The sequence below is a fragment of the Trachinotus anak genome, unplaced genomic scaffold, assembly GCF_046630095.1.
Source record: "Trachinotus anak isolate AG129_WGS33_773 ecotype Australia unplaced genomic scaffold, CSIRO_AGI_Tana_v1 ptg000015l, whole genome shotgun sequence".
NCBI lineage: Eukaryota > Metazoa > Chordata > Actinopteri > Carangiformes > Carangidae > Trachinotus > Trachinotus anak.
In genome coordinates, this window is record NW_027273866.1 from 820,649 (window position 1) to 844,702 (window position 24,054).

At 42.1% G+C, this 24,054-nt stretch overlaps 1 protein-coding gene across 1 annotated transcript in view; it reads left to right on the forward strand.

Annotated features, from left to right (window-relative positions):
- Positions 1 to 24,054, forward strand: part of dlgap2a (discs, large (Drosophila) homolog-associated protein 2a) — a 158,628-nt gene that overhangs the window by 92,664 nt on the left and 41,910 nt on the right. The window contains exon 4 of the mRNA XM_071497933.1: positions 12,385 to 13,532. Within this exon, the coding sequence (XP_071354034.1) occupies positions 12,385 to 13,532 (1,148 nt within the window). The remainder of the gene's footprint in view (positions 1 to 12,384; positions 13,533 to 24,054) is intronic.

Here is a 24,054-nt window from a genome sequence, read left to right on the forward strand (position 1 = left end):
GCGTGTTAGATGGTAGTGGTTCCACTTAAACGGTTTGCTTCAGAAACAGTTATGTCAGAGACTGCTTTTTAGAGAAGTGTTGAATCTTGAGTTGTCTTGCTGCCCTGCCATGATGTAAGTGTAGACACTGGCAAACATTTTATCTGCAGCTCATAAATTTTAATTTCCAAGTGTGTTTTCCTCAGAAATGAGAGTGAATGATATACCTGAAGGTATCTTTACCAGAAACCTATACAGTTATTTGCATTCCTGCCCATGTGTTAACTGTAATGCTGTTATTTTATTTTATTTTATTTTATTTTATGTTCTATTGCTGCAGCAGAGAGTATTCCCAAGAGTAGTGTTCCACTGTACCTCCAAGAGAAATTGTTTTGTCATCACCATTTATACAATCAAGTTAGTGTTCCTGACAAAACTTTGCTCTGTTGTAACAAAATGCTGACCTGTCTTTCATCCCCTCTTGCCTGCCACTCTTCTTCACGCGCTCTCTCGATCTGACAGCGCACAGATTCCCACACACAAGTACACGTGCGCTAACCGCTCTGACATTATGAATTACTTCTGGTCACGTCACAGAGATTCAAAAATGGCTTGTCGAGGAGTGTCAGTGAAAGAGGCTGCAGCAAGACCCCTGGGAAGTAGGAAGAGCAACTGAAAATGGGAAACATGTTTTGCTCGTCACCAATCACTCTCTCGCTGTTGATATGTTTTCTCTCTTCCTGTGTTTTTCTTTCTGTTACACTCTTAAGCATCAAACAGCAGGTGGCAGCTTAGGCATTAAATGACAGGTAAATCCGATCCAGTCTATTTGTCCTCAAAGCCTATATCCGTGTTTTCCACATCTCCTTTTATCCCATTACAGCTATTTGTGTTGGATCTGGAGGGGGGACTACATCAGCCCACTCACTCTATCAAATTATTACTAGAACCATGTGGTTTCAGTGACTACCTGGGGAGGCAAATGAAGCCAGCCTGCCCCCTTTAGAGTGCTTTTGCACAGCTGTTGACAATCAGGGCAGCATGAGTGTACATTTCTGATCTACTCTGTTAACTCAGATGTGTAAGACCAATTCAACAAGTTGTTTTCACCATCATCTATCATACTGTGCTCATCCATTGAGACTGCTAAATGGGGAATTTAAGACATCTACAAAATATCGATTTGCATCCAAATTTCCAAAATGCATTGTGTAAGACAGCTCAGTTTCTGTGACCTTTTTATACTGGACTCTTTCTCATCTCACAAAGGTCATTTTTGGACCACCCTTGGTCTGTTATTGACTTTGGGCATCAGCTTGCACTTTGAGCTGAAACCTGCCAGACAAGATCAATCAATGCAAACGCAAAGGAGCTGAATTCATTTTGAATAATTTCATGAAAATGTAAGTTCCATGCAACTATAAAAATACAGTAACTTTTTTCCTCATATTATTCATGTTCATTAATGTTACTCAAGCCCAATTATAACAACTACCATAAGATTGATTTTAAACTATCTAAAGCTGAAACAATTAGTTGATCAGTTGATTGACAGGAAATTAATCTGCACTATTTCTGATAATATGTTTATATTTTAAATCAAATTTTAAGATTTTTTTTTTTTTATCTCCGGTTTCTTCTGGTCAAATGTGAATCTTTGCTTGTTTTCTAAGTCTTCTATAATAGTCAATTGAATATCCTCCAGTTTTGTTGGTCAGACAAAAAAAAATGCATTTGAAGACATCACCTTAGATGCTGAGAATTTGTGATGGATGTTCTTCACTATTTTCTAATATTTCAAACTAATCATTTAATCAAGAATATAATTTGCAGTCTAGTCAACCATAAAAAGAATCATTAAACTGGATTTATAACTTAAAGGGTTAATAGATGTAAGGGGTCCCACCTATGTAAGTTTTGATGTAGAGTTAAACTTGAGTTTCACCTGATAATATCACCTTGGCCATGTAATACCCATTGTAAGTGTGTTTAAGATACAGAGCAACAGTGAGATACAGTCATAGATTTATAGAACTGCAGTTACAGCCAGGTAACCTACAACATCATTTCACTGTGTCTCTTTCTGAACAGGAGACTACTGCCATATGATTACTGTGTTTGCATTCATTCATTCATGCAGAGCAGTGACTGCAGTGAGCAGAAGGTTTGCAGTGTACTGCAGTGTTAAATGCATGTTAGTGATAATGTATGTTATTGTATAGCTCCATTTAGTCGCTATGTCTGCTGTTTGGCTGCTCCACCATTGGCTGGTAAATAGTTTTTGTACGATACGTATAAAGTGCACCCAGGGCATTGTCAATGGCCCTTTTTTCATTTCACTGCTATGAAATTAGGCCAGTAAAACACTAGGACAGGCACTTACACTAATGACATTTTACTGTCAGATGTGTCCAGGTTCACCTTCACTCCCCTGAGCGACATGCAATCCTCCTCCATCCAAATCAACACGTGGATGCTGTTGTGTTTGTGACTCTCTCTGTGCACACAAATAAGTGTTTTATTACTGCAGCAGTGTGGTCCGGTGTTTGAATTCTTCCACTCACATACAATTCATGTGATCCTAATGGCAATTAAGACTTGTTTCCACCCTCAGATGTTGTCAGTACACTTAATTTTTCTGATCTGGTTTCATCCAGATTAACATCACAGCAAATCATTTAACACACTGATTGACTTTGCAGCTCTAATGTTCCGGCTGACTTTGGAGAAAAAGGCGAGTGAGAGACAAGGATCTGAACTGGACTGTCGGTATCACTTCCATCTCCAAAAAGTCATTATGTTCGGCCCCCGCCCTCCGCTCTCTGGGCTGCTGTGGTCTGCAGAGAGGAAAATTACATTAGAGGGGAAAGGATTTCAATTGTCTTCTTCAGGCTGAGGACTGTGGATGCCTGCAGGGCTCAGGGGACCTGTAGTGTTTTTAAAATAAGTTCAGTGATTTGATTGTCTCTGGGGGACTGAGGGCTGGTCTGGACCTTGGACCTTCTCCTCTGGCTTGGACACGTGTGTCTGTTTTTTTACGTCATCCCTGCAAATAATAATAGTATGACAGTATCAAATTGTCTGTCCTTTTCTCCTGAACTCCTTGGTGGCTGCAAAGACAGCAAAGGATGTGAAGTTCAGAGCATGTTGCTATGGCAACCAGGAACAGTTCTGAGGCTTCCTCTAACAAGTTGCCTGGCATGCAGTCCTGGCTGTTACATAAGATGGGACTTACTCTCTTTCTCTCTCACACACACACACACTCACAGGGCTTTTCCTGTGGCAGAATTTCACATTCAGCATGATTTATTCATATCTGGATAGCTGCGCTGGATTTATGATTCCACCATGTAAATGCAAGCCCATGCAATCTACCACACTTGGCAAGAGTTTGCGCAGGGGCATTGTTGGACTCCCAGTCAATCTCTGTGGCTGTTGTAAATAAAGAGGGCACTTTGAAACGATCAAGATTGACGAGGTCGTTGCTTGAGTAAGAAAATGATGCAAAGGTAGCAAGACTGTCTGGCACAGTTGCTGCTGTTGTGTGGGATGAAATTACCACAGCAGGAAATGAGATAGGTTGTACATTTTTGATGTAAAGATTATAAATTCTCCCTTTTGCGTTCAATGCCAAGATATTAAAGAGGAACCAGAAAGTTGTGAAGCACAAAAGCCTTAAGTACTGTCGTTCAGGGAGGAATAAGGAACGCTGATCCTGACACTTTGTTAAATTTCTCTCTGTCACCTATCATCCCGTCCTCACTTTGAGTGGTGCAGAGAGAGGGGAGCCGAGGAGGAGCGCTGAGCAAAGCACGAGATAACACACTTCATCATTAGCGGGTTCACGATAAGTATTCAGACATTCAGCAGCGTCTCCTTATCTGGCCACCATAATCTCTCTGAAGCTAAATACTATGGCCGCCCTCAGCTTGCCAATCTGTCGGTGAAATTGGGTGTTAGAGAGGAGAAATTGCCATTTTACGTTTGTTGGGACAGCCTGCCAATAGCCTAATCATTTTTGAAGAGATTAGTGCAGAGGCTGAGAGACTCAGAGCTCTTTAGGGGGTTACGGGAATATGAATATCTGCTGTTACAGCGTCTGTTTCCTTTGTATCAGTATCATTTTCCAGTCTCCTGTACCTGTTATCTCCCAAAATATACAGCCACACACAAACTGTCTTCCCTTAATCATCTCTGTTGTTTACAGGAGCTCAGTAGACAATACCCACTTACCCCTGCTAGCTTCTCCGTGCTCTAATCTTTCCCTCCGTGCTCCCAGGCAAACCTTCACACCCTCCTGGGAGAAAGATAGTGGGGTGTGGGCTTTGATCGCTGGGGAAAGTTAAGGGGAGTTCTCTTTCTTTGTATTCTCTCACATCCGCACAGAACTCACAGGTTTGTAAGTGTAACCACAAGCATCTCTGTACAACAACAACTAGAGGCTGCAGAGCAATGAGCCAAACACGCACATCTGTGGAGCTACATGCAAGCATTTGCAAAGAGTGTTTCTCATGATTTTAGAAGTATTTCCACGTGGGAATATATCCCTCTTTCTTTTTGGATTTTCACCATACTTGATCTTTTAGATATGAATTATGAATCATGTTTATAATGTCTTTTATTACAATCTGGGTCCCAAATCCTTACTAACTCCATATGGCACGGTACGACATTGTGTACTGTTTTATCAGGAGAATAGTGTCTATCAATAGGACAAAAACAGCCCTATTTAGTATGCACACCCTGTGGCTTGAGTATATTTCATTTTCTCAGTTTTTCAGTGTGAACACACTACATAATAAAAACCTGATCACAATCAGTATGTAGTCTATATTTTATCACAGCATATGTTTCTGTATTCGTTGATATTTTTTGTTGAACGATCATACACTATCTTTGAGGTGGAAAAACACAATGCCAAACATACAGAATCATTTGCATCTCTGCTTTTAGTATCTCCTCTTACCAGTCTTAATACACTCAAGTGGTTATATGTGTGTGTATATGTTTATGATCTTCTTTAAAGTAAGTATTAGCAAGTGTCCAGTTTAGCATGAAAAGTAATGGAAAGAGACCGATGTACCTAAAAAGTTTATTTAGGTGTTAGGCTAAAAAGATCTGGTTTCAGTGTGAATTTACAGTATATACTGGGACATTCATTTGGCAACATTGGCAACCCTATATCCTTTTTACAACAAAAATTTGCATATATAAGCAGGTCTTTTAGACAAGCCCACAAATAAAAACAGATTGACCCCTTTTCCAGTGCCAGTCAAGTTTGCTTTTGTCTTACACAGCACACACAGTGACGGAGTGGAGAAAGAGTGAGCTGCTCGCCGCAATGCATACTGGTAAAACGGATCTATCATGTCTCATCCCTGGGTTGGAGGTCCTGTAAAAGTGTCAGGACCTCCATGTGAGATGCTTCCATCGGTGATTGTGTGTTAAAAGACTTATTTCAGGGGCTGCGCTCACACTTTCATACTCGAGCGCGGTGTAGTGTTTCTGGTTTAACAGCACCGTGCTGGAATAGTGACAGGTCTGTCTACAGTGTCTGTGCTCTAAAAGACATAACAGCAGGAAAAGGGCAAAAAACGAGCGGGTTCACCCAGGTGTTGTCTTTACACCAATGCTGATCAGAGCTGGAGCCAATAAATACCCATGTCTACTGCAGAGTCATTTGACCCAGGTGTGAGTGCTGATTGTACCCTTTTCCATTGCCAACTAAAGCCCAACATTAGCAGGTCTTAGCAGGTTTCTTGACCAGTGGAAAAGGGGCTCTAGTGTGTGTACTTGTGTATAGAGCACTTTATCAGGTGTTTCCATAGAAGCATGTCACCTTCACGGAGGCGAGTTTCTGGACTGCTGGTCTTTTTTAATAGTGTAAGTCGTTGCTCTTGTATAGATTCATGTGACACTGGCTCCTCTCTAAATCACCTCAGTATAAATTCCCAGTTTGATTTAAGACCAGTTGTGAGAGCAGGTCCTCCCCCATTGTGTATGTGTGTGAGCACATGCAGTGCCGACTCAGCACACAGTCATTTCACAGACCCCTTGCTTTTGTATCTCATGTCTCAGCATTAAGTGTCAGTCATAGCATCCAACATGAAAGGAACGCTTTTTTTTTTTCCTGGCATTTTACGTGTCACGCTCGGCCAGAGACAGATGGTCTATGAGAAAAAATATTAGTGACAAGTAATTGCCTCCCAATTGCTGTGGCAGTTTGAAACAGCTCAGTTAGCTGAGTATTGCATGAGCAATTAAAATGCTGCAGGTTCAGTTTCAGCTCACGGTCGACACTTGAAATGTATGCGTTAATCGTCCTGTGCTGTCACTTGGATGGACAGGTGAGCGGGATTTCTGCCAAAGCTGTTAGTCAAGGCCTTATTTTGATCAGAGCCGCTATGGTGGATATCATGAGGCTTGCAAAGCTGACAGACTTGCTACTTCTCCTCTTTGTCCATTGGCTCCTTCTCAAATCTAATAGCTCAGACTATTGCTGATTTACCCCGAGGTTTGAGGACACAATTCCCCTCACTTTGATTTTCTAAAGAAAGGCCAGAATTCTGGGGAGACTGCATTTAACCTTTGGGAGATGGATAAGGCTGATCGATTTGTTTTGCTCAGAAAATAAAGGGTGTGACTTACTCTGGCCACTTGGAGGGGATGCTGCTGGCATAGCTAGACAAGCCTTTATTGTATTGGAAAACATATTTTAACATCCTTTTGTTACTTCTACTAATGCAGAAGACTTTTTCCCATCTTTGACATTTGTACTGTATGCAATTAATCCATTTTACAAGCGGCAGGATTAAACCTCCAATATGAATATGATTTTCTGCCACTTTACAAGACTAGTTCAGCCATTGTTTGCTGTCATTCATAAATAATTTACTTGAGCATGACCACTAAGCAACCAAATTAAAGTTCTGAAGCATTATTGAAGCAGGGTGTTTGATGTCAGACAACTTAGAAATGATAGATTCTTTCTGTGATCCAAAACATTAAAGGCTGTCATCGCAAGTCTCTCATGTGCTGCCTCAACACTTGGTCTCTCTCTGTTACAGTCGCCTTTATCCTAATCCTCTCTTAAACAGTGCTGCGGCTAGCCACCATTCAAACCACTGCCAAGTCTGAAGGTCGCATGCCTTTGATCTCTTAGTCTAGTCCAGTGCTTTATTATCTTTTAACTTTGTTTTCAACTCCATTTAGGGTCTGAGCCAGAGGAAGAGTGGGAGCTGTCAGTGATACTCAGTGCAGATATAATGCCATTTAAATGCTAATGTGTTAAAAGGAGCAAGACGACCTTTACTCACACTCTGCACACGGGCGGAGTAGCAGCACAAAACAGAAGCCCTTAATAAATGAGCCTCTTCCTCTGACTCAGTTTCCCTTCCCTGCACACCTTGTGTCACATATAAGGTGCGTTTATCAAAGTCGAGCCCAGAGGGCTTTGATAACATTATAGAGCTGCGTATTGGTTCAGATGTTTAGTCAGACATGATTGGATGATTGCAGTATGTGCAGGAAGTTAAGTCAAATGTGATTTGTGTGGTTTAGCCTTCAGTATTAAAGAAGACAACAACAAGGATTCCTGCCTTTTCCTTTTCTTAAAAACTGATTTTCTTCTTTGTTTTTATCCTTGTAACCATTACTACCACCACTACATCAACGTTTAAAAGCACAAAAGCCCGACATTTAAAAACTGTCTTCCTACTGTGTGTCGTGTTGGAGTTTCATTGCCATCCAGTTTTCAAATTCACCATCCATCCTTGCAGTCCATCTAAGCAGTTGGCACCCTTGCCAGGAAGCCGATAATGTGATGGCAGGTGCTTGTATCAGTGTAAAAACAACAAGCCCTCCGCCTGTCCACAGATGTCACAGATACTTGTCTCCCTGTTTGCAGAGCAGTTGCCAGAAGGATCCACGCTCACTGAGAGAGCTGCTTTCCCTTCAGTCTGTAAATATGTAAATATTAGATAACCTTTGAAATACTTTGTAGGGCTTACTTTTTGAACCGTACATCCAGTTTTTTTTTTCTTTCCTGCGGTGAACGTACAATTCTGTATCAGCAGAGGAAGAGGTGAAAAGGGAGAAAGAGAGATGGAGGGCGGATGAGTCTGTCATCTGTCATATAATCCCAGGAAATGCCACAACTCTGCCGGTAGATAATTTATTCAGTGCAGCTCCCCAAGGAACCTCACGGAATAGTCAGCCATCAAAGAAAGGCCTTGGAGTAAGACAGTGACACAACTTCAGACAGAAATGTAGCATCACTTATCAATCAATAATGCACCATCATTCTTCTGCTGCAATTACAAGCAAGCAGTGAACTTGACTGACTTGGGCAAAGCAAGTTCACCTGACTTAGCTTGCTGAATTTTACTCTAGTAATATTTTTGATGGGCATTTTCAGCGTGGTTATGTACAGCCTTACAAAAACAATTCTTCCTGAGGGAAAAAATGTCTTATCTTTTCCCCCTCATGCATGCTTAGAGTAGCTTGGATTAATTTTACATCAGGCTGCCAAGTAGACATCCTCATGTAAGACTGGTAAACAACGAGAATTTGTTTTCATCTCGACAGATGGAGGACGACAGCAACAGAAGAGCACGGCAGCACCTCAGGGGTTGAGATCTTAGACCTCATTAAAAATAAGTTTGAAAGGAATAAATTTTGATCCAATTTGAGAGATGAAAAGGAAGCATCCCTTAGTCACAATTCACTAACAGCATAAGTCATTCTCATGAGTTTGGATGTCTTGTGTGTTTAGTGTGTGTATGTGCGTGTGGCTGCTTGGTGGTGCGGTGGTTAGCACTGTCGCCTCACAGCAAGAAGGGTTCGAACTGAAGGTTAGATTCTGGGACTGAACCCCAGGCCTGGGGCCTTTCTGTGTGGAGTTTGCATGTTCTCCCTGTGGGTTCCCTGCGGGTACTCCACCTTCCCCTCTCAGTCTAAAGACATGTACATAAGGTGTGCCCCACCCTCACCCATTGTCAGCCGGGATTGGCTCTATAGTACAGATGGTATAGATAATGAATGAATGTGTGTGTAAGATTAACAGAGGTCTTGACAAAATAGGAAAATCCTCAATAAACCCAGTGATAAACATCTTACAGGTGCGGCGAGGGAACTGAGCACACACACTAGTTTTTAACTTGTATACTACAGTGACACTTAACTTTAGTATTTGAATGTAGGAACATCCAATAATTTCTTTCAGACATCAGAAATTTAGTTGTAAATTAATTTCTAATGGGGTAGTTGCAGGAAGGGTTGGGAGTGTAACACAATATAAATTTGTCAATTATCACAGATTTTAAGATATCATGTATATTGTGGTGAAAATCCGTTTGTGGTTCAGCTCTTGTCGGTAATGTTACAAAGGCAACACTTAATTTTTATATGCTTTTTGCATTAATGTCACTCGCAGATATGATTGTTTCATTCATTAGAAGTTTCTTTTTTCTTTTTTTTGTTGGAAGTCAACATTTTACAAGATATGGATAAAATCCCTCAGAATAATGACATATCTCCAGCTCCTGATTGCGCTTTAGTCATTTGACCGCCATGATAGAGCCTTTTTCCTTTCATTTATAGCATTGTCTAGGGGCTTTTTTTTAATTGCGCAAGGAGAATTCCCCCCAAACCCAAGCCTTGGGGAACGCTACTGCATATGTGAAAAGAAAGTTGTATAAATGCTTTTGAGGCTGCATGCAGTCTGATAAATTGCCTCAAGTGATGTCACTTGAATCACCATTGGTCGGGGCTGAAAACTACAAGTTTGAAAATTAAAAAATCTGGAGGTATGGAGTTGTGAAGAAGTGAGCTTACCAGACCTCTGTAGCCTGCTGCTCATCTCTGCTTGACCCTATAGCAGCTCGAGGCTACATTAGCAGCTGCTGGCATATTACACCTGAATATCTGACCACACTGTCGGAGGTCTAGTTGCAATGTGAGTCCAGTAGGGACCAGATTTTGACGAGAAAGAAAAATGCATGGACAAAAAAAACCCCCACAATTCTGGTGCATCGATTATCGATTTTGATCCTTTGTTATTAAACTCTATTAAAGTCAGAGTCTGCGTTATATGAGTGCAGTTGGTGGAGTCCTCTTTTAAAGAACGCTAATGTGCCACAATAAAAGAAAATACTTGGGAGAAAATAACTAATGACACAAAGCAGAAAGATGGAGATGTTCAATTCAAAGAGTTTTTGGGAAAGACAAAATAATTTGTCCTCATTAGTGTGGAGCAAAGAAAAAATCAGACACAAGCAGTTATGTTAAGAATTAATGTCACCCTCATTTGGAGGAATAGTAGCAAGACTGTGCTGCAGTACTGCACTCTTATTTTAAGGTTGCATTTTCAAGCTAGTAGCCTAATATGCATGTGCACAACGTGCGTACACTGTGTCTGTTACATACAAGCAGAGTGTGCTGAAAATGTGCTTCAGATGTTTGCAGAAGTCAGGTGGAACATTATAATACAGCCTACAGAGCATTCTTTGTGACTTAGTGTGTGTTGCACAACATTGCACACAACATGTCCCTTGGACATAAATGAGGCTCTGCAGAGAAGCCTTCTTTCTTACTGGGTGGTAAATCCACCACAGTGTTTCCCATTTATCACCTGGATTAAATTTCTCCCACCACAGTTTCATAATGAATCAAAAATGTATTTACATTTCTCATAATATATAATAAAAGATGTCTAATGCTGTTATTTTCTGTTGTTCCTTCTTTGTAAAGCTGTGAGCCATACATTGATTCACTCAGCCCTTCCTTGCCCCTCGGGCTGCACAGAGCGGGCTGCGTGCATGTGCCAGGCCTGGGCTCACTGGCCAGTTACAATATATAAGCAACTGGCCACCAATAGACTCTAACTCTGTATGAAACACTGTGATATTATAATAGCAATCTGCCAAGGTGTAAGCATGCCTGGCTTTTTCAAGGAATGGGAGATGGTGCTCTGGTTGGTTTAATTTCATGTTACGCCCAGAACACTCCCGTGATTAATTAAGAGCACGACCATTTTGAACCATGCACCTGCTGCATCAGCCTTTTTTTTTTTTTGCTTGTTTTTTGTTTTTTTTTGTTTTTGCTGTTAAATTAGCAGAAGTGGATATGAACACACACTAAAAGTGCAACAGTTTGGCCTAAAACTCCTCTCCTTCTCTCTCTTCATAGCTCATAAAAACTCTCCTTCATTTTATGGGGGTACAGTGGGAGTGAAAGCGCAGGGGGTTTATGAAGCATATCATTGGCAGGCAAGGGAGCTCGGATAAGGTTATTCTTTGTTTGTTTGTTTGTTTCCTTTCACAAGACGGAGTGCAGATAAGTTATGAAATATGTTAAGTTGAAATATGACCCAGGGAAGCTTTTCTACAATTCTAATATTCACCTTTTCATTGAGGACCATGTCATGAGGAAAACCAAAAGCCAAAATTTTGATTTTGAAAATTATTTTCTGCAAACTCATGCTTATGATTAGTATGATTTCACACTTTTATCATAAAGCCTCATTTAATTAGCAGTCATTAACTAGTTCAAACCTCATAAATGAAAAAAACCCATCAGCAGTCTGAAGACTGGGATCTATCTTATACTGGGATCTATTGCACAATTTTATTGTTTCCACGATAAAATCATGTTGAGGCAGGAGATTAAAGCATTCATGGTGTCATTAATAACATAGCACTCATGTAACCCATGGATTTTTAACCACTGTTGTCCTGACGCAATTCAAAGGAAGGGCAAAGTAATTACAGTGACAGCAGAAGGTGGTGAGGCATAAAGATAAAGTAAACCTTTCCTTTGATTAGTTGAATACATTGCTGGGACATTTGCCCTTGGTGACTGATCACACAGAAGTGAGTTTTAATCTGAGAACACATGGCCAACAGAAAGGGAGGGAGAGAGGGTGCATTTGGTGATCGCCTCCCAAGGACGCCTATCCGGCCATAAGGCTCACGCGCTCTCCTCAGGGATTTGATGGATGACACCAGCACCACAGAGTGATAGGCTATTACTTCACTTTGCATTGGATAAATGGCAACGCAGGCTCCTACCTGTCGCCTGTCCTTCTCTTTCTTTTGTTCTCTCGTTTTTCCCTCTCCAGCAGTATGCTGTCACAGACCTGAACAGAGGAGACAAAATATGATGGCTGAGATTTTGTCTGTGCAATCTGTTGATTTCAATTCCACATTTCAGATGTGAGAATTTTTTTTGTGTCATTTGTAGTGGAAGTGGAGTATGGTGGATAATAACCAGCCTATTTGAGGACATGTGATTAGGTACTAGGCTTTTTTCCCCATTACCATTATGTGCAAAATGCATTTCTTTTTCTGGGAAAATGCTTTTTTACCTCAGGTGTGTTCTAATATTCTCTCTTTTTCTTGCTCTCAGACCAGCAGTATTCATGGTCGCCCTCGCAGTACTTCGATGAGGACAGCTACTCCCCTCCACCCAGGAACATGAAGGGTCTCTCTGGCGGCCGCCCTGCCCAGCTCCAGCTCACCTCTCCCACCTCAGCCCACACCTGCGGCCTGGCTGAATGCGACCATTCCCTGGACCACCACCTCCATCATGGCGACTCGCGGCCCCCCTCCTACCTCCTCAGCCCCACTGAAAGCTGCCCCCTTGAAGGTCACCACCGCTGTTCCCCTAGGAGCTCCATCCACTCTGAGTGCATGGTGATGCCGGTGTCCATGTCGGCCACTGACCACTCCATCTCTAGTAGCACTTTCCCCCGCATGCACTACGGTAGCGCTTCACGGGACAGCGGTGGAAACACTTCTGGTGGCAGGGACTCCCGAGACGACGGTGGCTCATCCTCACATGGTGGCAGTGGCAAAATGAACCGAATCCCAGCAAACCTCCTGGACCAATTTGAAAAGCAGATGCCACTGCACCGGGATGGCTTCCACACATTGCAGTACCAACGCACTTCCACCACAACCACAACTACAGAGCAGCGCAATGAGAGCCCTGGGCGAATACGCCACTTAGTTCACTCAGTACAGAAGCTTTTCACAAAGTCGCACTCTCTAGAAGGATCCTCCAAAATGAATGGTACCAAAAGCGACTCGCACCGAGACGGCTCACACCACCACCATCACCACCACCAAGGCCATCACAAACACAGCAAACGCAGCAAGAGCAAAGACCGTAAATCTGAAGGTAGCGGCAAGCAGCGCTCTGGGGGTTGGTGGAGCTCGGACGATAACCTGGACAGTGACAGCACATACAGAACACCAAGCATCATGTCGCGACATCCTGTGGACCACATCAGCCACTGCTACCCTGACTCCATGCACGGCCACCTGGCAGGAGATCTATCCCTAAAGACCTCCAAGAGTAACAATGACGTCAAGTGCTCAGCTTGCGAGAGCATAAGCATGGCGCCAGAGGGCAAGTTCATGAAGAGGAGCTCCTGGTCAACACTAACAGTCAGCCAAGCCAAGGAGGCCTACAGGAAGTCTTCACTCAACCTGGAGAAGCCCATGACACCCACTGACCTCAAGCCCAACCTGAGGCCCTGTCACTATCTACAGGTGAGTTCATTTTATTTTAATCTGTCACTCGGGTTGTGTCTCTCAAGCAGTACCTAGGGGATGCAAGTTTCCCAGTCAAACACAATGGCTTCTAATTTCACTGATAAACAAAAACTGTGTGCCCATTACTTTTGATGCCACTTGATTCAGGAAATTCACAGGCTGGTAAACACATTTAGTTTATTTAAATGCATGGATCTGCAGTTAATTGATGGGTATTTTGAGGATGTGTTGAAAGGACAAGATGGGGAATTGAAAGGAGCCACATCTGATGAAGCAAATGAAGAGATAATATAAACATTTATTTTACCTCTCAGTCGATACAGTGACTGAGTGTTGAATTTCACACACTGCAACATAGAGAAAAATACTTCAAAGATTTAAGCCTGCATTGTGCAATACAAAGCAACCTTTTTCTATAGGTGTCATTGAATAGACAAGGAAGAAAAGTTGCTCACCACAGCTGGATTTCAGATTGATCTAAAAGACAGTGTTTTGTTTGTCAGTGCCTTGGATATTACAGTGTGAACCTGTCCTGTGGCTCAGCATGTGGCTGGCAGTAGAAGGGACTCGCCCAGCAGGATGAATCAATTAACTCCATAAATGATCTGCAGCAGACTGGAAGAGTCGGCAGTATGAGAATAAAAGACCGGAGATCAATGTTGATTTTTTTCCTTGTTGTTTGCCTCGATTTTGCATAGGCCCCAGCTCTGAAAAAGGTTAGCATTTAGCTCAGGCCAATGATTGGCTCTGCAGGAGACCCCATAGAGCCATGGGAATCAATTCAAAGAGAGTCAGCAATTTTCACAGATCTTGTCTTTTACATGCATGCTGAAGGGTATATGGAAAAAGAAAGCCTGCTTAGAAATCCCAAATTGCAAATCCAAGCAGGGAAAAATAGATTTTGGAATAACGCTGCTCAACAATGTGATATCTGATCATCATGTAAGTACCGCCTGCAGCCAAAATAAAAGTGAGTACTTCAGCATTGGGAAAGGGGACTCAGTACTCTAAGCAGAGAGTGTGTTGTATGGATTAGAGACTGTTATAAAGGGAAAGCCAATATGCTACTCAAATCAGCCAATGGAGCCAAAGAAAGCACTCAATCTAAGCTTACATCATTCAAAAATATTTTAGAGGGCTAATTTTAACCGGTGTGTTTTTGAATATAACTGATGATCAATGTCAACTGGATGGACAATACATTCATCTACTCAAAGAGTTTTACAATCCCACTAAGTGCAGTAATCTCTCAATGAGAGAGTCATGGTGTTTAGTGCCCCCCACCCCTTCCTTACTTCCACTTGGTCATTCAGCTGGGGTAGTGTCCGAGTCATTGCACTATAAACACTTCTAAAAATATCCTCCCCTCCTGCTTCCTGCCGCAGGGCTATATTTAGGCCAGCGTTATCAATCCAATCCGTGCAGGGTGACACATCTTCCCTCCCTGGAGGAGAATCAATGCCCTTTCAGAGAGCTGGAAGATGTATCGAAGGAGAGAGGGAGAGAAAGTTGGAGATGCGTACCACTGAGGACTGTGCCTCAGTGGACGCAGTGGATCCTCCAGGAAGCAGAGGGGAGAATACAGGAGAAGAGATGGCTGTTTTTGCGCACCGTGGCTACTGTTGCACTTAGTATCGCTCATCACCAGGAGCAGCCAGGCAGAGAGACAGAGCCAATATTAAAGAATGATACTTCACTACACAGGCGGGTCACATTGAGAAGTTTTCACTTCCTGCTGCTGCTGAATTGGGTTTACCCACAACTGTCTACACTGTGCTGTACTGAATGTGTGTCCATGTGTGAGTGAGAGTATGTGTGTGTGTGTGTGTGTGTGTGTGTGTGTGTGTGTGTGTGTGTGTGTGTGTGTGTGTGTGTGTTTGTGTGTGTGGAGGAGGGTTGGAAGGAAGGGGAGGGGGGGTCTATTTATTGCACACCAGATGGTTTGATGATGTGCTAGTCACCTTGTTTGCGTCCTTCCTTGATGACAGAGGGAATGAAAAACTTTCAAAGTGTTGTAAAAGTATGAGATCACAAACAGAAAGACGCATCCGACCGAGGTGTCTGTATGTTAATGCGTGTGCTCTCAGCAGGTGTGTGCACGTGTGTATGTATGACAGATTAACTGGACATTGGGGAAGACAGATATAGATTAATATTGGCTGCTCTTGCTCTGAAATGACAAATCTTAGGGAATTGGACCTGGCATTAGCCATCACTCTCTGTCTCTGGGTAAGTCATTTCACAAATTAGCCCCAATTTGCCCTCCCCAAGACACACACACACACACACACCTTGTTAATCCTTCATGAGTTTGACTGTGAGCTTGATATTAATGAAAGAAGGTCATCTTGGCAAAACATTGATCCACTGTTAGCGACAGACGCACCTGAATGAGTTTCAGTGGTGCATATAGGTGTGTTGCATGGCTCTCTCACGCACTCTCTCCAAATTATATATGTAAATACACCTGGACTGTCATAACAGCTGTAATCTGTCCCTCCTCCACCTTCCTTGCGCCCAGCCCACAACTTCACAGCACATTAACTTTGTGTTACTGACAGCTTTCAGCCATGATTAAGTCAGCTGCTCCAGCAAACGCTACTCTGTTCTCTTCCAGTGTACAGTACTGTAGTACAAAGGGAGGATTAGTCTTTGATAGTTTTGCTGATGGGGCATTGCGGAGGGATTTAATAAGCCAATTAATTGCCATGTTGGCTTGCCAAAGGTGGAGCTTGAGAGGCAGAAAGGCTGATGATTAAAATACAAAAGGGAAGTGCAAAGCAGCAGAAACAAAACTGGCACTGTGACGGAAAGCTACAGTAACGCACACCTCCACACACACACACACACACACACACACACACACACACACACACACAGGAGTTCCCTAACTTTTCCATTAAGGGGTTCCCAGATAGCTATCAGGCCGTGAACCACTACTTAGTAAGATTTTGATTAAGATTTTGTCCTGGAAACTCTGGGATCAGACAGCAGTTTGTAGGTAAACGTTACTCATCTCTGCAGCCTGAGGCAACAGGGTGGCTTTACTCCATGTATTTCTTATTTTTAATATCTTCTTTTACATGTATTACTGTATATCTGCTTTTAGTTTACTGTGTGGCTAAATCTGAGCTCTCGTCAGTCTCCCATAGGCAGCCATTTCCCACTAAACCCAATGTACAGTCTTTCTTTCTAGGAGCAGACTGCAGACACACGAAGGTGCAGCAGATGGAGTTAAAAATCTAGTGAGCTGAGGAGCCAGATATTTTTTGATGGTGGAGTTCTTGGAGACAAGAACAGAGCTAAATGGAAAGTGAATATTGGGATAATGTTGATGGCCAAAAACGTAAGTAAATCATCCATGTCTGCTGGCTGTAAAAGTAGGCAAATGTTTGCTAGCTTATTAGCCATCAGCAGCTGGAGAAATGCAGATGAAGCCTCTAGTTTGATGGCAGTGAACTGTTATTGTCCTGTTAAGATCTTGAACATAGCAGCTAATGTGGATTATCACAAACTGGCTCTGGGACTGTGATAAGAATGGAGTTCACACAAGAGATTAATTTAAAATAAATCTAGTTTAGTTAACAGATAATTAGGGCATGCAAGTAAGAAACATCAGCGATGAGAGAACATCATGAATGTGTGAGGTATGTGTTTTGGGAGTGTTAAAGGTGCAAAAGCAGGTGATGCAGGGCAGATGTCAGCGGAAGGAAGAGAGGCAGGGCGAAGCACATGTGCAAGTTTTTATGATGATGAGCTGACAAACATCTACTGTCAGCCAGGTGCCTGCTGAGCTTGACAAGGATAGCCCTCGAGAAAGTGGGAGGAGATTTGTTATGAATGTAATGATGACAGTGTTCAACTTTGACCAGTAAATTATGGCCTGTGACAGCAAACTGACAAGCAAGTTTCTTCCCTGTTATTAAGAAAGCAAAAGGTATAAATTCAATACAGAGAGACACAGAAATATAATGACTTACAGTAGGAATATTTTACAGTATCATCATTTGATACAGTATCATAACTTGGAAATCTGCCTGAACGTCCTTTTCCTCAGCATTTTTTCCCAACTACTCCAAGTGCTGCCAAGGCCTGGTGGGAGGTCTGTTCCCTCCAGTGGGTCTGGCCTGGGGTCTCCTTCCAGACAGGTGTGGCTGGAACACTTCCAATCTGAGGAGACCAGAAGGTGTCTGTACTACTGTTGGTGTTCAGTTGGAAGAAACAGAAAACAGAGATCCTCCCAAACTCCTGAGCTTCTCACTCTGTCCCAAACACTGAGGCTACGTCCACACTACTACGTTTTCATTTTAAAACAAAAATGATATCCAACCAGTAAATGATCTGCGTCTATAATAACACACCTGAAAAGGCATACATACATGACCATCCATGTACACTGGGCGTGTGCAAGCTGGTGTAAGCAGGAAGCAGATTGTCTACTCTACAGTTGATTAGTTGTACAAAATACTACAAACTAGCAAAGGCCAGAATTTAACTGCACAACAGCTGCTAGCAAGGACAACAATATCAGTAATGCTTGCATTAAGTTATAAATGTTGCATTAACCATGGCCGATAAGACCCAATCAGGAAGTGACCATGGGTGTCTACATCATAATTTCCAAAGGTCGTACGTCCAGACTAGAATGCAACCCCACAGTTTTGAAACAGCCTTTCCAAAAGTAATAGTAGCAAAAGAGATGCATTTTAAAACTAAAACATAGTAATGTGGATCCAGCCTGAGACCCATCACCCTGTGGAGAAACCTCATCTCAGCCACATCAGCATATGCTAAATTTGGTCGCTACTAGTAAAGTAAAGTTTTACTTTAAAACTCTCTGGAACGACAATGGCAAATGCATTATTGCCATGTCAGTAGAGACACGTGGATGCATCTCTGACACGTGCCTCTCTGTCTTTGTCCGTGTCTCTCGGGCTGTGTCAATCTTGGCTGGGAACAGATGCACAGGTGTTTCTCTCTTCTCAAAGCTGACAACAAAAGGGGAGGCCACACATGGAGTTATAATGTAAATAGTAACTTATTTAGCTAATTAGCTAACTGAACAGTATCATATGTAGGTCAGACGTCAGTCATATTTGTAATGTGTGAGTTAGTGAAAGTGTTTTTTTTTTAGTTTTTCCTTGGCCTCTTGAGACAGCCCTCTTTAACACATGCAAGGGCTTCACGTGCTTTGAACTGGGTCCGTTTTTTTTTTCTTTTTTTTTCTCGGTATTCCAATGAAATAGTTTAACTCTTTAAATTGTTCTATAGAAATCAAGTTAATCATTACTAATGTTTGGGAGTTATTTTGTGGTGAAGTGTTAAATTGTACTTTTACCGTATCCAGTTTACCCCAGCTGATATCTGCCTCTAATTCTATTGTGATATAGTTTGACTTTGATGATCCCCAGATAGTGTGTTTGCATTTTTAGAGTCTTAAATGTAGGTGGAGGGAGGTGCAGTGATAGTGATAGTAAGAGTATGTCTTTTGAATCCCAACAGGTCTCATGGGTTACATAGACTTCTGGTGTAATCAGACTATTGCAGAGCAATAAGGAACTCTGCCTCTACTGCAGTTGATATCTCCTAGTAGGCCCCCATTGTTCAGTGTCAGTGACATTTATGATGGCCACAGGATAAATCCTCATGAATCTAGTGACCCTGACTGTTCCTCATGTCACCATGAGGTTTGTGGTTAAGACTGAAATTTCTCAACAGCTCGTGGAGGGACATTCCTATCAGCATTAGCGATATCTTCTGTTTGGTGCTCATAAGCAAACGTTAGCATGCTAAAAGCCTAAACTAAGATGTAGATACATATTTGCTAAATATCAGCATGTTAGGATTTGGAGCATGTTAATATGCTAAAGTTAGCATTTAAAGGACTGCTGTGCCTACGTTTATCCTCACAGAGCTGCTATCAGGGCTGTAGACTCGTCACTCCTGAGACTAGATATTTTGCTGAGCCTCGCTCACAAGTTTAATAGTAGATTGGATATAGAGTGAGCCTCAGATATAGCATTGGTTTTTGCTTAGAGTGGCACTGTTTGAATCAAAAGCATGTCTATTTACATTTACACACCAACATCCGATAGTAAGTGTCAATAAATAAACAGCATGAAGACAAGAATACCATGCTGACTTATTAATGCTACATGTGTGGGCATATACACGTGAAAGAGAAAGGACAAGAGGGGAAGAGTCTGGTGGGCGTGTGGTAGATGTTCAGTCGGTTGGCTGGTAAGGAATCTGTGTATTCATTCTCCCCTGTGAGGCGGGAAGAAGAGACAGAGAGAGAGAAAAAAGAAAACACCTGTTCTAACACATACAACATATCCATGCAATCCTGTTGGAGGAAATGAAGGGCTGGAGGCTGGAGGGTGGGATTTCTTATGACTGAGCCTTTAAGAGTTCTCTAACACTCTCTCTTCCTTCCTCTCTCTTAGCCATTTCTCTACATTACGTCCCATCCATCCTCTCTCTCTCGCTCTCGCTCTCTGTCTATCCCAGTCTATTTCTTTACTTAATGGCAGTGACTTAGGTTTCTTAGTGGGAGAGGCGCTGTGTATAGATAGAGCCGCAGAGTTAATCAATTAAATGCACTGCTGCACTGCAGGAGCATTGGCTGAGGCCTGCCTTGCCCCACCACCCAGCACACACACACACACACACACACACACACATATACACACCACTCCCATTGTGGCCCCCTACAGAGCCCAAGATCAAAGCACTGAGTGTAAAGGCAGACACACAAAGCTAATATGCCAATGTCTGCATAATCCTGCTATGAGATGTTTGTGAGTCATTTCAGCTTCACGTTATTTAGTGGAAAAGCTGAAGCTCGAAAAACAGCTGTTGTGGTCATACCCCACTTTCATCATAGCATGTGAAAAAATAATTTTCCCAAAGTCATGTCTGTTCTTTATTGAACAGAATCCAACTAATTAGAGTTTGAATATGAATCTTCACACTTGAGCTGTGAATTTTCACACAGATCCCCACAAACCGGGCTCATGTTCACAAAGCGCTTTTACATCATCGCCACAAAATACAGCGTTGAACAGAACAGGAGCTGTGACATTTATTCAGGAACATCCGAACCATCAAAACATCCCCGACAATGCATCAAATAATTACACATGGCAGTGAGCCTGTGGATGCACAATTACCTCTGAATCTCATGTCCTCCCTTAGTGGAATCTTTAAGTCAAGGTGAAAGCCTATGTTGAAAACCGTTTGTGTTTCAGCTCCACCAAGCATGCTGGGACACACTCTGTGTTTTCACAGCAGTCAATATGAGTGGGCTGCTGCCCGGCCTGTTTTTTTTTATCTTCATTGGGAGACACCCCACAATCTATCCGGTTTATCAGTGAATCCAAATTAAACAAATCTCACCACAGCTTGCGCCTGTCCTCCGGCGGTCCGTTCATTAATTAGATGTCTAAAAATATCAAACCCCTCCAAGACTTAATTAACCCATCGACTCCATTTGGTAGCTGGTGCATGCCTGTCTTTGGAGGGGAGATGAATGACTATTATCAAGTTGTGTGTGTGTGTGTGTGTGTGTGTGTGTGTGTGCGCGTTGTATCAGTGCGTGCATGTCCATGCCTGTGCATGTTCTGGATAGAAGACATCACTTATTTATTTATTCTTAATTCATGCAGGTATGTCTAGGTCCTTTTCTGCACGGCGGTGTGTATTCAACTATGATTTTTGTTTTTGTGCCACATTTACATTTGCCAATGCCTTTTTTCATGACGTAACACCACAGCTTTGCAGTGAAATCTGCTACTGAGCTTTAAAGATCAAGAGGACACACCACAATCCCCATCCGTCGTGTCTTCCCCTATGCCAACTTCACAACAGATGAAACATAAGCGCCGCATGCTGCTTTGATCAGGCAGTCTCTGTGTTTAACAAAGAGTGGGTTGTAATGAAGTCATAATTGATCAATTATTCAAGCCATTTGGATTTGATGTAACACTTGTTAGAACAGTTATTGTGGGTGGGCATGCATTGATGCCAGAGGTCAGTGGAATTAGTGTCATTGGGAAATCTTTTATTTTTTTCAGGATATCACAACAACAAACAAATGCTTTGTCTGAATAGTTTGCAGTTTCAAACGTTTTCTGTCTGGTAAGAATCATTTTGATTTTTTTATTTCCTTTTGAATAATAAACGCATAAACGTTTTTCCAATAGATGACATTTGCATCAGAAAACGATTAGAGTCATGTGTTTGACGCATCAGTGACATTTGGATGCAGCCTATCTCCTCATGACATTTGCCACAGCCAGTCAACTGCCACCCAGTTCACTGTGAACCTGTGAGTAGTGAGTTAGTCATTGACTGGCAGGGGAAATTTTCAGAAGAAACAAAATCAGAATTATCAGTATAATCCCACATTTATACAGTGTTTTATTAATTAATAGTTGTTAGGGGGCTATTTTAAAAGTGGTCCTGACTGCAGAGTTACTGTAAAATCAAAGAAGTATGGACCCAAGTCAAATTGAACTTAATGAAATCTAGAGCTGAGTGGATTGGCTCTGCGCCGAGGCTGATCCGGCTGCCAGAATGTTAACGTGACGGATGGCTACAGCATCAGAGAAACCTTCAGCTTCCACATAGAATTTAATGATTACTGACATTGTCATATTTTGTGGGCGCAGATCACTGACCATGTAAGTGCATGTCCAGCTAAAGTTTTAGGCCATCGCACACAGTCAGCAGAGTGCAACATGGTAAATCTAGAAAGGAGAGACATTTGTGTGCCTTTGTATGACTGTAGAGAATGTGTGTGTTGTGTTGTATCGTTTGTGTGTGTTTGTTTCTAAGAGAGGCTGAGACCCTGACTCAGCTGCTGCTGTTGTTGTCACAGTAATTGAACTGTGTTGAGCTGTTTAACTAAAATGAGAGATGTGTTTGTGTGTGTGTGTGTGTGTGTGTGTGTGTGTGTGTGTGTGCGTGCGTGTGTGTGTGTGTGTGTGTGTGTGTGTGTGTGTGCGCGTATTGTGAGGTATTGTGTGCAATGAGCTTGTGAATATTCATCCTCTGTTCATTACATGAGTGTGCGAACTTAGCCCACCAGATTTTAATAAGCCACACAACCATCTCCAATACAGACACCTATTAGGAGCTTATAATTACATTTCTACACGTTGTTTAATGGCATGTACCATAATGGAGACACATTTTTCCTTTGCAGTAAGATCATGAATCAGAAAATAATTTTGCTCCACATGATCTGTATTTGTATTATATTGTTATAACAGCTGCATGTGCTCTGCTTGAAATGGTGTGGTTTGATACAGAAAAAGTTCACTGTGACTTCAAAACCATAATGCGGTGGTGCAGTCTTGCCCCAAACACATCAGCAGACAACAGGCTGCAACCTGCTTGACTTATGCATCAACTTTCAAAGCAGCAGAGAACATCTGAAGTCTATTGGACTTCCCTACATGTTGAAAAATGGGGGGGCACCCAGGGTGTTAAATGTGACACCGAGGATCCTGAACAAGCATCGCTATGTAACAACTTGGGAGTGAGATTGCCCTTGTCTGAGCTTGCAAGACTAACGTGGAAGTGCATCAACATCCATTTAGTATTCTGCTGCCAGAGTGCCTATATACAAGATTTTTTCTTTTTTTTGTTAAAGACCACTGCAATGCTGCTTGTTCAGTGTGAAATATTCACTCCATATGCAGTAGAGACAAGCCACGAGTGCAAAGTGAGACACCCTGTTCTCACTCTGAATGGGATAATGGTGATGATGACATCTGGATACTCAATTACCTGGTTTAACGAGTGGAAGAAAATTGCGGCATGTAAACTGCCTGGCTTGTTTTGATGGCAGGTTTCCACATGCAATAGCTAAGACAGGGTGAGCAAAGATAGCTTCTTTTCTCTGTTTTCAAGCTTTCTTTTGGCCAGTAATTATCATTAAAACTCAGCCAAATTTATAATGGCATTTCAGTCAAGGTTTTCAGCAGTTTGTAACCTGGCCAAAGTACAGGAAAGCTGAAATACTGAGCAGCTGTGGAAGCTGTGTGAAGGTTTTAATGTGAGTTGACTCATGAAAATGGTCCTGCGGAGCTCAATGGATGGAACAAACTATGTAAGCGGTACAGGGTTCAATTTAAGTGTCTATCAGGTGGCACATTGCCTCATCACTGGAAAATGTTATAACACTGGTTTATATGATTTTAATGCTTTAATATTGCTTCATTTACATTTACATGGTCTTCTAAGAGTTAGGAAAAATCTTAGTACTTTCATAATCCTGGCATTTGGGCTCTAGCAATGTAGAGGTGGGAATATAATGTACTCTCAAGATGTACTATCATGATCTTTTACCCACAGTGCTGTCAGTAGAAAGATACAGGCAGGACACAATATGATGTGAAAGAGTAAAACAGTGTTATCACCTGACTCTATGGTTTACCTCAGCTTTACAAGGCGTTTTAGCTTTTTTCAGCTCAAGGTTCGCAATTAGCAGGTGACCAAAGAGGAGCATTTA